Consider the following 12,197-nt stretch of genomic DNA (forward strand, 5'->3'; position numbering starts at 1 on the left):
TTTTACTTTAAATGGTTTAAAAGAATCTAAAGATGTGGAAGCTTGGAAACTCTAAAGCTTGGAAAAAGTGGTAACCTGGTGCGTCTGGTGATGAGAGATGAAATCATAGCTTTAGGGTTGTTCACCCCTATGGAGGTGCTGATGATTCAGCAAATGGGAGCTTTGCCTGAAGCTATTGGAGCAGTGGAGACACAAGTATGGTTTCTCCCCTGTGTGGATGGCACGATGCCTGATGAGATCGGAGCTCCTGGAAAAGCTCTTCCCACAGTCGGGACATTTGTAGGCACGTTCACCCCTATGGATCCGTAGGTGTTGGGTGAGACCCGACCTGGCTGTGAAGCCCTTCCCACACTGGGGACACGTGTAGGGTTTTTCCTCAGTGTGGACGTGTTGGTGATTAATCCAAGAGGTGCTATTGTTGAAGGCTTTCCCACAGTGAGTGCAGGGATACAACTTCTCTCCTGTATGGATGCGATGATGGCGTGATAAATTGGAGCTGCGGGAAAACTCCTTCCCACATTTCAGACACTTATAGGGTCTCTCTCTCGTGTGGATGCGGTGATGCTCGGATAAATGGGAACTCTGGGAAAACCCCTTCCCCCATTCCAGACACTTATAGGGTCTCTCTCCCATGTGGATGTGGCAATGCTGTGATAAATTGGAACTCTGGGAAAACTCCTTCCCACACTCAGAACATTTAAAGGGTTACTCACCCGTGTGGATCCGCTGGTGCTGGATAAAATGCCATCTCCTGCTAAAACCTTTCCCGCAGTCATGGCAGGTGTAGGACATGGTGCCTGTGTGATGGTGTCACCATTGGACCAGATCCGAGCTGTCGCTAAACTGTCTCCTGCAGTCAGGACATCTCTGGGGTCTCTCACCCTGATGGATTTTCTGATGGTGAAGATGGACCAAGCAGACCCTAAACCTTTTCCCACATTCCTGGTCAATGTCAATTTTTTCCCCTGGATGGATTAAATGATTTTTCACTGAAGTCAAACTGTGACTAAAAGCTGTATCCTCTTTACGTCACCCAGAGATGTTTTTGCCTAGATGGAGTCACCCCGTGTCTGTGAAAGAAGCCATAGTGTGGTGACAAAGTTGGGGTGGGCTTTTTGTGTGGTGGTGGCAGCCAAAAACTACATAAAACTTATTGTGGGCAAAAATGGAGTGTGAGGTGGAATAGGGAGGTTACCCGTAGAGTTGGACACCCACTGATCATACTTTACTACATCTTTAGGAATTTCACTGGCAGCTAAAACCCTTAGAGGGTATTGGGTAGGACAGGGGGTGCTGGGGTTTTTAGCCACTCCTTCCTTGAGTTGGGATCACCCCATTGCACTTACACTCCAAGAGATGATTTATCGCTCTCTTATTTCTGTCAACAATCCTGGGTGTGATTAAGGGGTCACTGCATCCCACCCAACCACTAGACTATGAGTTTGAGTCCCTCATTATGGTACCAAATTCCCACCATGACCTGGGGTTTCCCCCATCACACCTACATGAAGCACGAGCTTCCATCCACTGGGATGAGTGGGGGTCTCCTGAGATGTTTTTGAAGTCTGGGATGTGATGGGGTCTCCGGAGAGGTTTTGGGAGTCCCCGACTGTGGCTCCTGAGCTCTGGGGTTATAAAGTCCCCTGGAAGGATTCTGGACTTGCCATCCTTTTCCCTGGCTCGAGGATGATTTGAGGGTCCCCAGTTACAGCCAAGAAACCCTCGGGATGACTTGGGGATCCCCTATCAAAGCTCTGCCCACCAGAATGTTTTGGGGTCCCTCAAATTACTTGGAAGGAGATAAAATCACAGCTCCTCCACGCTCTAGAAGATTTGGGGGGTCGCCAATCCCACCACCCTCACCCCAGGGATAAGTTTAGTTCCCCCCTCTCAACCATCCCCCTCCCTCCCCATTTTGTGCTGCTCTCCCCCAGTTTGGGCAGTACAGGGATAACCACCCCCCTCCCATCACCTCCCATCACCTCTTGCAACCTGCAGTGGGGCCACAGCCCAGGCCGGTGGGGAGGGGGGGCGATGCTCTGGTGGTCAACAGTTGGGGGGTCCCGGCTGCGGGGCGGGGGGTGTGGATGCAGCCCCAGGGTGGTAGGGTGAAACCTCCCGGGAGTTGCAGAGTGACCGCTGGAAGCGGCGGGGGGAGGAAGAAATGGTGGGGAGGGGCCTCGGGGGGGAGGGACCCGACCTGGGGGTGAGGTTGGAAGTTGGTAGGGGGGAGGACACCAGGGCTGTGTCCTGGGGGGTTTGAACACATCAGGCTTGTGGCATGGGCAGGGGGAGGGGACACATCACAGCTGGGTGGTGCTGACCCAACCTCAACACAAAGCCATCAGGCCCTGGAGATAAGAGGCTGCTAATTCACTGCTTTCAGGTGTAAACTCAGGGGGACAATGACCAGCCCAGTGGTTTATGCCCTGAGGGTTTTTTCTTATCCTTCACTTGCAATTCAGGCTCATCTTGTTTCTAATCCTGGGCAGAATTCATTCTAAAATATATTTTTTCTTTTCAGAGTACCTCAAGTTTTTGGAGGCTTCAGACTCCAACTAAACAAGAGGAAGGGAGATCAGAAGTGCTGTTTTGGGTTCTCTCCTGTTCCAGAATGAGGGATACATGTGACCATGGACTAAAATCCAGGGCAGATGATCTGACCTGGCCAACCACAGTGTTCCACAGTATGATCCCAGCTCCTGGGAGGTTTCGCTCCTCTGCCCCGGGGGCTGCACCCACACCCCCCGCACTGCAGCCGGGACCCCCTAACTTGTGACGGCCAGAGCACTGCCCCCCTCCCCCCACCAGCCTGGGCTTTGTCCCCTTTGCAGGTAGCGAGAGGTGATGGGAAGTGATGGGAGGGGGGTGGTTATCCCAGTACTGCCCAAACTGGGGGTAAGCAGCACCAGATGAGGAGGGGGCGGAGGATGGGTAGGAAGGGGGAACTAAACTTATCCCTGGGGTGACGGTGGTGGGATTGGCAACCCTCCAACTCATCTGGAGGGTGGAAGAGCTGTGATTTGTTGCGTGGGATGAGTCTCGCCGTGGGAGTCAGTCGAGCTAGTGCTGGCTCGGATGGTATCAGGAGCTAACTTTGATCCGTCCGGCTCTGGAATCCTCTCCGGAAGCCACACCTACCGAACCCGGGCATGCGTGCCTGGGCCAGCCCCAGCTGGGCACAGGCCGGGGGGGCACCGTCTGGGTACTTGCTGCCTACATTTCCCCCCTTTTTTTTTTTTTTTTTTTTTTTTTATGGGGGAAAAGATGACAAATACGCGAAGATCTTAGCTGCGTGGTGCCTCGTTGTTCAGAGCCGGTGGTACTGGTCTGCAGGGAGAGGTTGGTGAAGACGACGAAGCCGCAGAAGCTGAGGGTTAAAGGCATCATCTGCGAAGCCTGCAGGCTCCTGGAGGTGATCAACAGGATGATGGAGCTGGGCTTTTCCCAGCAGTGTATGGCAGGAGGACCAGAGACAAGGAGCAGGAGTAGAAACATAAAGAGCTTGGGGTTAAGGATTCCCTCGTACAGCTACTTTAGTTTAGGGGCTGCTTTTATCTTTGCAGCCTTCCGTGGGGCCGGGGGCGGCATCGGGGGTAGCTCTCCGCGGCAGCCGGGGGTGCCGCCAGCCGCGGTTTCCGCCCCATCATTTTCCGGTGTTTTGACTTCCGGGCCGATATCCGATAGGAGTTCGGTCACGGTTTGGCGGGGCTTCCCGGACATGCCCTTTATGGCAGGCTTGCCCGTGGTCAGCCCCAGATACACTTGTTCATTTTTTCCTTCCTCCGGGGATGGCGCCGACGGGGCTGCGCTCGGCGCTGTCCCGGGCTCCCCCCCCTCGGAGGGCGGTGCTGGCGGGGCTACACTCGGCGCCCTCCCGGGCTCCTCCCCTTCGAAGGGGGGTGCCGAGGGGGTTACTGTGGGCATTTCCTTCAGGGGAAATACCTCGGTTTTTCGTAATGGGGCCGCGGCGGTGGCCATTGCCACTTCTATTTCGGCATTCAAGCAAGCTAATAGATTGCAAACGGTTCGCCAGGTGTTGTCCGCACCAATAATGTCGCCGTTGGCCTCCTTATAGTGGAAGCTTGCCAGCAGGTTGTACACCTCCCCCCACAGGTCCCAGGCCGTTTCAGGACTCGGGTAGCGGAGGTTTTCCTGCGTTTCCGCCTGGGTTGTAATCTGATCGGCAACGGCGGTGCCGGTAGGTTTGCTTACATAGGATTCCATCATCGGTTTTACTGATGTCGATGTCGAAAAGAGGAAAGGGTTTCTCTTACCCGAATCTTTCAGGGTATTGAACGGTCTGTGGAGAAAGGTCACTTTCGGACGAAACGCTCGGGGAGACGGTTTAGACCGAAATTAATGCTCGCATTCTCCACCAGATGTTGCGTGGGATGAGTCTCGCCGTGGGAGTCAGTCGAGCTAGTGCTGGCTCGGATGGTATCAGGAGCTAACTTTGATCCGTCCGGCTCTGGAATCCTCTCCGGAAGCCACACCTACCGAACCCGGGCATGCGTGCCTGGGCTAGCCCCAGCTGGGCACAGGCGGGGGGGGCACCGTCTGGGCACTTGCTGCCTACAGTGATTTTAGCTCCCTCAAAATAATATGGGGGGAGCCCAAAAAATACTGGTGGGCAGGGCTGTGACAGGGGACCCCAAAGTCATCCCAAGGATTTGGGGTCTGCGACTGGTGACCCTCAAATAACCCTCGAGCCAGGGATAAGGATGGCAAGTCCGGAATCCTTCCAGGGGACTTGATAACCCCAGGGCTTAAAAGCCACAATCGGGGACTCCCTTAGGAGACCGCAACTCATCCCGCTGGATGACAGCTCATCCTGCATGTGGGTGCAATAGGGGAATCCTATAGGCCATGGTGGGATTTGGTACCATGACGGGGAATCCAAACTCATACCAAACTGGTTGATTGAGATATAAGACCCTGAATCACCCCAGGGGTTTAAGACAGCAATGGGGGAGTCCTAAATTACCTCTTGCAGTGTCAGCACAATTGGGTCATCACAGCTCAAGCCAGCAGTGGCTCAAAACCCCATCACCCTCTGCCCCACACAATGGCCCCTTTGGGTTTTGGTTGCCAGTATAGCTGCTAAAGATGAAGTAAAGGATGATCACTGGGTGTTCAACTCTATGGTTAACCTCCCTATTCCACCTCGCACTCCATTTTCACCTACAGTATGTTTGATGTAGGTTTTGGCTGCCACCAAAACAAAAAAAGCCCAACCCCTATTTTGTCACTATACTATGGCTTCTTTCTCAAACACAGGATGACTCCATCGGGGAAAAAACTTCCCTGGGTGTCGTAAGGATAGGAAAGATTTTGGTGCAAGTGTAATTTTGAAAATCATTGAAATCCATGCAGGAGAAAAGTTTCACAGCAGTGAGGAATGTGGGAAAAGGTTTAGAATCTGCTTGGTCCATCTCCACCATCAGAAAATCCATCAGGGTGAGAGACCCCAGAGATGTCCTGACTGCAGGAGACAGTTTAGCGACAGCTCGGATCTGGTCCAACGGTGACACCATCACACAGGCACCATGTCCTACACCTGCCATGACTGCGGGAAAGGTTTTCGATGGAGATCAGCTTTCATCAAGCATCAACAGATCCATATGGGTGAGAAACTCTTTAAATGTTCTGAGTGTGGGAAGGTGTTTGCCCAGACTTCCAATTTATCACGGCATCACCGCATCCACACAGGTGAGAGACACTATAAGTGTCTGGAGTGTGGGAAGGAGTTTACCCAGAGTTCCTCCTTATCACGCCATCACCGCATCGATACAGGAGGGAAGTTGTATCCTTGCACTCACTGTGGGAAAGCCTTCAACAACAGCACCTCGAATTAATCACCAACATGTCCTCACTGAGGAAAAACCCTACACGTGTACCCAGTGTGGGAAGGGATTTACAGCCAGCTGGGGTCTCTCCTATCACCTACGGATCCATAAGGGTGAACGTCCCTACAAGTGTCCTGACTGTGGGAAGAGCTTCCGTCACAGCTCCCATTTGAAGAACCATCAACACCTCCATGCCAGTGAAAAACATTAAAGCTACTCCCAGCGCAAGAGGAGATTTTACTGGAAATTAGATTTCAACTGTCATTACCTGACCCATCACAGCCATCACCAAGGATGAAGGGTCAAGTTTGCCTCATTTTCCAAGCGCCATCACACCAATGATGCTATCTTAAGCTTCTTGTGGACAACAAAATAGTGTCAGATCAGGAACCACTTCATGTACCATCCAAAATTTTTAATATTTCTTTCAGCGTCATGAAGGCCTTTTTCCAAAAAATGAAAAAAAAGGAAAGTATTTACAGTTGTGACACCCTCCTAAAGGGATGTGGCAGGATGGGATCCTGGACACTTTTCCTGCACAGCAGGCTGGGAGTGCAGCTGAGGGAGCAGTAGAAGAGGGAGGCAGCAGACTGCAGGACAATGCTGACACCAACAGAGCAGGATCATCTCTACTACACATTTTTTAAATCCTTCCAGGGATGGTGGTTCCACCACCTTCCTGGGCTGACCATTTCAACACCTAACTACTCTCTCAGTAAAGAAATTCTTCCTCCTAAACCTCCTCTGGTGCAACTTCAGGCCATGTCCTCTTGTCCTCTCATTGTTCACTTGAGAGAAGAGGCCAGCACCCACCTCAACACAACCTCCTTTCAGGGAGTTGGAGAGAGCAAGAAGGTCTCCTCTCAGCCTCATCTTCTCCAAACTGCACATTCCCAATTCCCTCAGTCTCTTCCTCAGAGCACTTGTTCTCCAGACCCTTCACCACCTTGTAGGTGCCTATAGACTCCAGGAGCTGTCACAGCTCTTCAGAGGAGCGTTGCTGCTCCTTGCCTGTCAGGAGGGATGCTTCATGAGCTCTCCTGAAACCTCTGTGACACCATGGGTGATGTGATGGGACACCTTGAGCAGCCTGCAGTAAGGCTTCTGTCAGTTGTCTCCTGAAATAAGAGAATTACATCTCGAATGGTTTCTCACGAGGATGGAACAAGCTGGTGACAGCTCAGTAGAAAAGAATATGGAAGAAAAGCCCCAGAACATCTTCCTTGCTTGACTGATTCATTTCTTGTGAAGCAGTAGATTTAAAGAAATAGAAGTAGTAGTTTAAAGAAACATATATGCAATGGTTTTACAGAAGTAGAAGTACAGAAGTAGTAGAAAAGTATAAGCAATAGTTTAAAGGAGTCACACGGAAATTAATGAGCTGACTAACATAGGTAGGTGTGTTTATGGCAAGGGTATATGTGATAATGGAATGTAGTTACTAAGGAAAACTTATCCAAGAGAGAAGATAATGGGATATATAAATGTTGCTGAAATGTGCAGAAGGACCAAAACTGAGAGAAAATTAATTACGAGTTCTTTTTGTATTTATAATTGTGCTGCGTTTGTGTAAATCTTCCATTCTTATTTGGTTTTGTTATGCTCTACTGTTGTGAAATTTCTGATCACTGTACATAATGAATAATGTTATTGCATGTGACGACACCATTAAGTCTCTGATTTGGGGTACCCTTTTACTGTCCTAAAAGACATCAGTTTGTAAAGTGCACCTCTTTAACATTTGAATTAGAAATGCTTTTAGAGAACTAAATTCACAGGTACATCAAGTCCCAAGGATGTTGCTACAGAACCCTTAGCTTTGGAGATGACACTGCTTGAAGAACAAGGACTCTGCACATCATACATATCACCACTGCCTGAACTGAAGAAGCTGGAGTGAAGATGCTAAGCTTGTAGCCATCATGATATCATTGCCTGATGATATTGCCTTCTGATGTAGGCAGCAGGTGCCAGGATGGTGCTCGCCCCGCCTGTGCCCAGTTGGGGCTGGCCCGGGTGCGCATGCCCGATTTCGGCAGGGTGTGGTCCCGGAAGAGGTTCCAGAGCCAGGCGGACCGAAGTTAGCTCTCTGATACTAATCCGAACCAACACTAGCTCGCTTGACTCTGCTTGCGAACCGAACTCGCGCCCACGTCGAGATTCGTCTCACGCAACATTTGGTGGAGAATGCGGGCAACAATTTCGGTCTAAACTGTCTCCCCGAGCGTTTCGTCCGAAAGTGACCCTTCTCCACAGACCGTTCGATACCCCGAAAGATTCGGGTAAGAGAAACCTTTTCTTCTCTTCGACATCGACATCAGTAAAACCGATGATGGGATCCTATACAAGCAAACCTACCGGCACCGCCGTTGCCGAACAGATTGTAGCCCAGGCGGAAAGGCAGGAACCCCCTCCGCTACCCGGGTCCTGAGACCGCCTGGGACCTCTGGGGGGAGGTGTATAATCTGCTGGCAAGTCTCCACTATAAGGAGACCAACGGCGACATTATTGGTGCGGACAATACCTGGCGGGTCGTTTGCAATCTATTAGCTGTTATGAAAGCCGAAATAGAAGTGGCAATTGCCACCGCCGCGGCTCCATTACGAAAGACCGAGGCATTTCCCCCGAAGGAAATGCCTGCTGCAACCCCCTCGGCACCACCCTCCGAGGGGGAGGAGCCCGAGAGAGCGCCAGCCGTGACCCCCTCGGCGCCACCCCTGGAGGAAGGAAAAAACGAGCAAGTATGTCTGGGGCTGACCAGTGGCAAGCCTGCCATAAAGGGCATGTCCGGGAAGCCCCACCAAACCGTGACCGAACTCCTATCGGATATCGGCCCGGAAGTCGAAACACCGGAAAATGATGGGGCGGAAACCGCGGCTTGCAGCACCTCCGGCTGCCGCGGAGAGTTACCCCCGCCGCCGCCCCTGGCCCCACGGAAGGCTGCAGAGAAAAAAGCAGCCCCTCAACCAGCGGCAGTATCTGCGCTGGAAGACAAGATATCGGCCCTGCAAGACCAGGTCACTCGGGCCGTGCAACTAATAGAGAAGCGGGACGTCGAACAACGCCCAGCTTTTCAGCAGCAAATGGACACGCCCTGCCCCGACCAGACCAGTACCACCGGCTCTGAACAACGAGGCACCTCGCAACTAACATCTTCGCGTATTTGTCATCTTTTCCCCCATAAAAACCTAAAAAAAAAAAAAAAAAAAAAAAAAAAAAAAAGGGGGGAAACGTAGGCAGCAGGTGCCAGGACGGTGCTCGCCCCGCCTGTGCCCAGTTGGGGCTGGCCCAGGTGCACATGCCCGATTTCGGCAGGGTGTGGTCCCGGAAGAGGTTCCAGAGCCAGGCGGACCAAAGTTAGCTCTCTGATACTAATCCGAACCAACACTAGCTCGATTGACTCTGCTCGCGAACCGAACTCGTGCCCACGGCGAGATTCGTCTCACGCAACATTCTGATATCATCATGCCTTGTGATATTTGGACCTTGTGATATTAGGGAGAAGACAGAGAGTAGGAAACTCGCTAGGGTTATTGCAGCAGTACAATCAACTCCGGGGGTTCCCAGAAGCAAATGCTAGAGGTAGAGGGCGTGGTTATCCCATGAGAGGGAGAGGAAAGTTCCAGCTAAACAGGGGAGGCCCAAATCAGTGTTTTTATTGCTGGCAAACGGGACACTGGCAACGAGAATGTCCTAAGCGAAACGAGGAACTGAAGGGGGCCTCCGTTGTTCCTGTTACGCATAATGATTATAATTGAGGGGGATCAGTGAGTCGTTCCCTAGCAGACCCACTGGTTAAAATAGAGCTAGGGGAAGGTAAAATGGAAGTGGATTTCCTAATCGACACTGGAGCTACCTATTCAGTCTTAAATCAAGAATTAATACCGAAAACAGGTGAATTTGTGCAAGCGGTGGGGGCGACGGGCCAACCAGAAAAGGCTTTCTTTTGAAACCTCTTAAGTATAAGATTGGGAAACAGATGGGGATTCATCAATTTTTATATTTACCTAATTCTCCAAAGCCTCTGCTAGGAAGAGACTTGTTGGAGAATTTAGGGGCAGTAACAAAATTTGATAAAGATAAATTTGAACTCCAGGTAAACGAAGAGCAATTGATAGCTGCCCTGAGTCTAACTATCAGTTGTGCTAAACCAGAAGCTGGTAATCATAGCATCGACTGAATCATAAACGAAACATATCCTGCAGTGTGGGCAACTGATATACCTGGAAAGTCGAAACTGGCCGCCCCCATCGTTATCGAATTAATACCGGGGGCTAAACCAGTAAACAGGAAATAATACCCCCTGAGACTAGAAGACAGGAGGGGAATTGAGCCATTAATAGAGAGGTTTTTAGAATTGGGACTAATAATAGAATGTGAATCAGATTTCAATACCCCAATATTACCAGTCAAGAAACCAAATGGGACTTACAGACTGGTACAAGATTTGAGAGCAGTAAATGAAATTACTAAGACTTTGCACCCGGTGGTAGCTAATCCTTACACACTCTTGACGAAACTAAAAGATAATCTAATTTGTTTTACAGTGTTAGATCTGAAAGATGCATTCTTCTGCCTTACCTTAGCTTTAGAAAGCCAAAAGATTTTTGCCTTCGAATGGGAGTTTGTTGGTAAAGGAAGGAAAACACAACTAACCTGGACAGTGTTACCCCAAGGTTACAAAAATAGTCCTACAATATTTGGAAATCAATTGACCAAAGAATTGGAACAGTGGGAATGGCCACCAGGAGAGGGCACACTCCTGCAATATGTGGATGACTTACTGATAGCAACTGAAACAGAAGAGCAATGTGTTGAGTGGACAATTTCGTTGTTAAATTTCCTGGGCCTAAACGGTTATCGAGTCTCCCAACAGAAAGTACAGCTGGTGCAAGAAAAGGTGGTCTACCTAGGATACGAGATCTCTGGAGGACAGCGATCCCGAGGAACAGCAAGGAAAAAAGCCATCTGCCAGATGCCCAGACCTGAAACGCTGAGAGACCTGCGAGCCTTCCTAGGAATGACAGGTTGGTGTCGCTTGTGGATATATCAGTACGGGATACATGCCAAACCTCTCTATGATTTGTTGAAAGAGTCTAAAAATATCCTAGTCTGGACTCCTGAAGCAGAAACAGCTTTCAAAAGACTGAAACAAGAGCTGATGAAAGCCCCGGCATTGGGCCTTCCCGATGTAACGAAACCATTTTGGCTGTTCTCACATGAACGCCAGGGAATGGCCTTAGGAGTCCTAGCTCAACAGTTGGGGCCATACAAAAGAGCTGTGGCTTACTTCTCTAAGCAGCTAGATGAAGTGAGTAAAGGATGGCCCACATGCCTGAAGGCAGTGGCTGCAGTGATCATAAACATAGAAGAGGCCAGAAAACTCACTATGGGCCAGAAAATGACTGTATTAGTGTCCCACACTGTATCCGCAGTACTGGAGCAGAAAGGTGGCCATTGGCTGTCACCTTCCCGGTTCCTAAAGTACCAGGCAATCTTAGCTGAGTCAGATGACATAACCATTCAAGTGACTAATGTTGTCAACCCAGCATCATTCCTAGAAGGAAGAGTGTCAGCAGAGCCAATTGAGCGGGACTGCCTAGGAACCATCGAGGCAGTGTACTCCAGCCGCCCGGATCTCCAAGAAGAACCACTCGAAGGAGCAGATGACTGGTTCTCGGATGGCAGTAGCTTCGTAAAACAGGGAGTAAGGATGGCTGGCTACGCAGTAACTACAACAGAGCAGGTAATTGAATCGGGTCCTTTGCCTGCAGGAACTTCGGCGCAGAAAGCCGAACTAATAGCTCTTACCCGAGCCCTTGAGTTGGCGAGAGGAAAGAGAATTAACATACAGACGGATTCTAAATACGCCTTCTCCGTCGTGCATGCCCATGGGGCAATCTGGAAGGAGCGGGGACTGCTGACTGCCCAGGGAAAACACATAAAATATGCAGAAGAAATCCTACAGTTGCTGGAGGCTGTTCAGCTCCCTACCCAAGTGGCCATAATGCATTGTAAGGGACACCTGAAAGGCAACACCGTTCCAGAAAGGGGTAACAGAACAGCCGATGCAGAAGCTAAATTAGCTGCTGCAAGGGCCAAAGATTTAGTCTTGGCCCTGGTACCAGAAGAACTAGATACTAAGTTTGAGCCAGAGTACCAGGAATCGGACCATAAGTGGATGCAAAGGAATAAAGGTAAAATGTTAGATAGTGGATGGGGTCAGCTAGAAACTGGACAGCTAGTGCTGCCAGAGAAATTAATATGGCAATTTGTAAAAATAGAACATAACAAGGCGCACTGGGGATTAGATCCCCTTTATCAGTATTTAAAAGTTAGATACATTTT

The 12,197-nt window shown here is 50.2% G+C and overlaps 2 protein-coding genes across 2 annotated transcripts in view; one reads left to right on the top strand and one right to left on the bottom strand.

Moving 5' to 3' along the window:
* Positions 1-6,256, top strand: part of LOC139789285 (zinc finger protein 501-like) — a 373,834-nt gene extending 367,578 nt beyond the window's left edge. Inside the window, 2 exon segments of the mRNA XM_071729805.1 lie at positions 5,377-5,851; positions 5,853-6,256. Of these exon segments, the coding sequence (XP_071585906.1) occupies positions 5,550-5,851; positions 5,853-6,060 (510 nt within the window). The 5' untranslated portion in view covers positions 5,377-5,549 and the 3' untranslated portion in view covers positions 6,061-6,256.
* Positions 112-1,553, bottom strand: LOC139789284 (zinc finger protein 501-like). The gene has a single exon (XM_071729804.1). The coding sequence runs from the start codon at positions 631-633 to the stop codon at positions 112-114; it is 522 nt and encodes a 173-aa protein (XP_071585905.1). The 5' UTR covers positions 634-1,553.
* Positions 6,257-12,197: the final 5,941 nt, after the last annotated feature.

Source organism: Heliangelus exortis, chromosome W, assembly GCF_036169615.1.
Source record: "Heliangelus exortis chromosome W, bHelExo1.hap1, whole genome shotgun sequence".
Classification (NCBI taxonomy): domain Eukaryota; kingdom Metazoa; phylum Chordata; class Aves; order Apodiformes; family Trochilidae; genus Heliangelus; species Heliangelus exortis.

What these genes read in the sequence shown, in the direction of transcription:
- LOC139789284 (XM_071729804.1), bottom strand. Translation starts at nt 633, where the DNA reads ATGGGAGAGAGACCCTATAAGTGTCTGGAATGGGGGAAGGGGTTTTCC.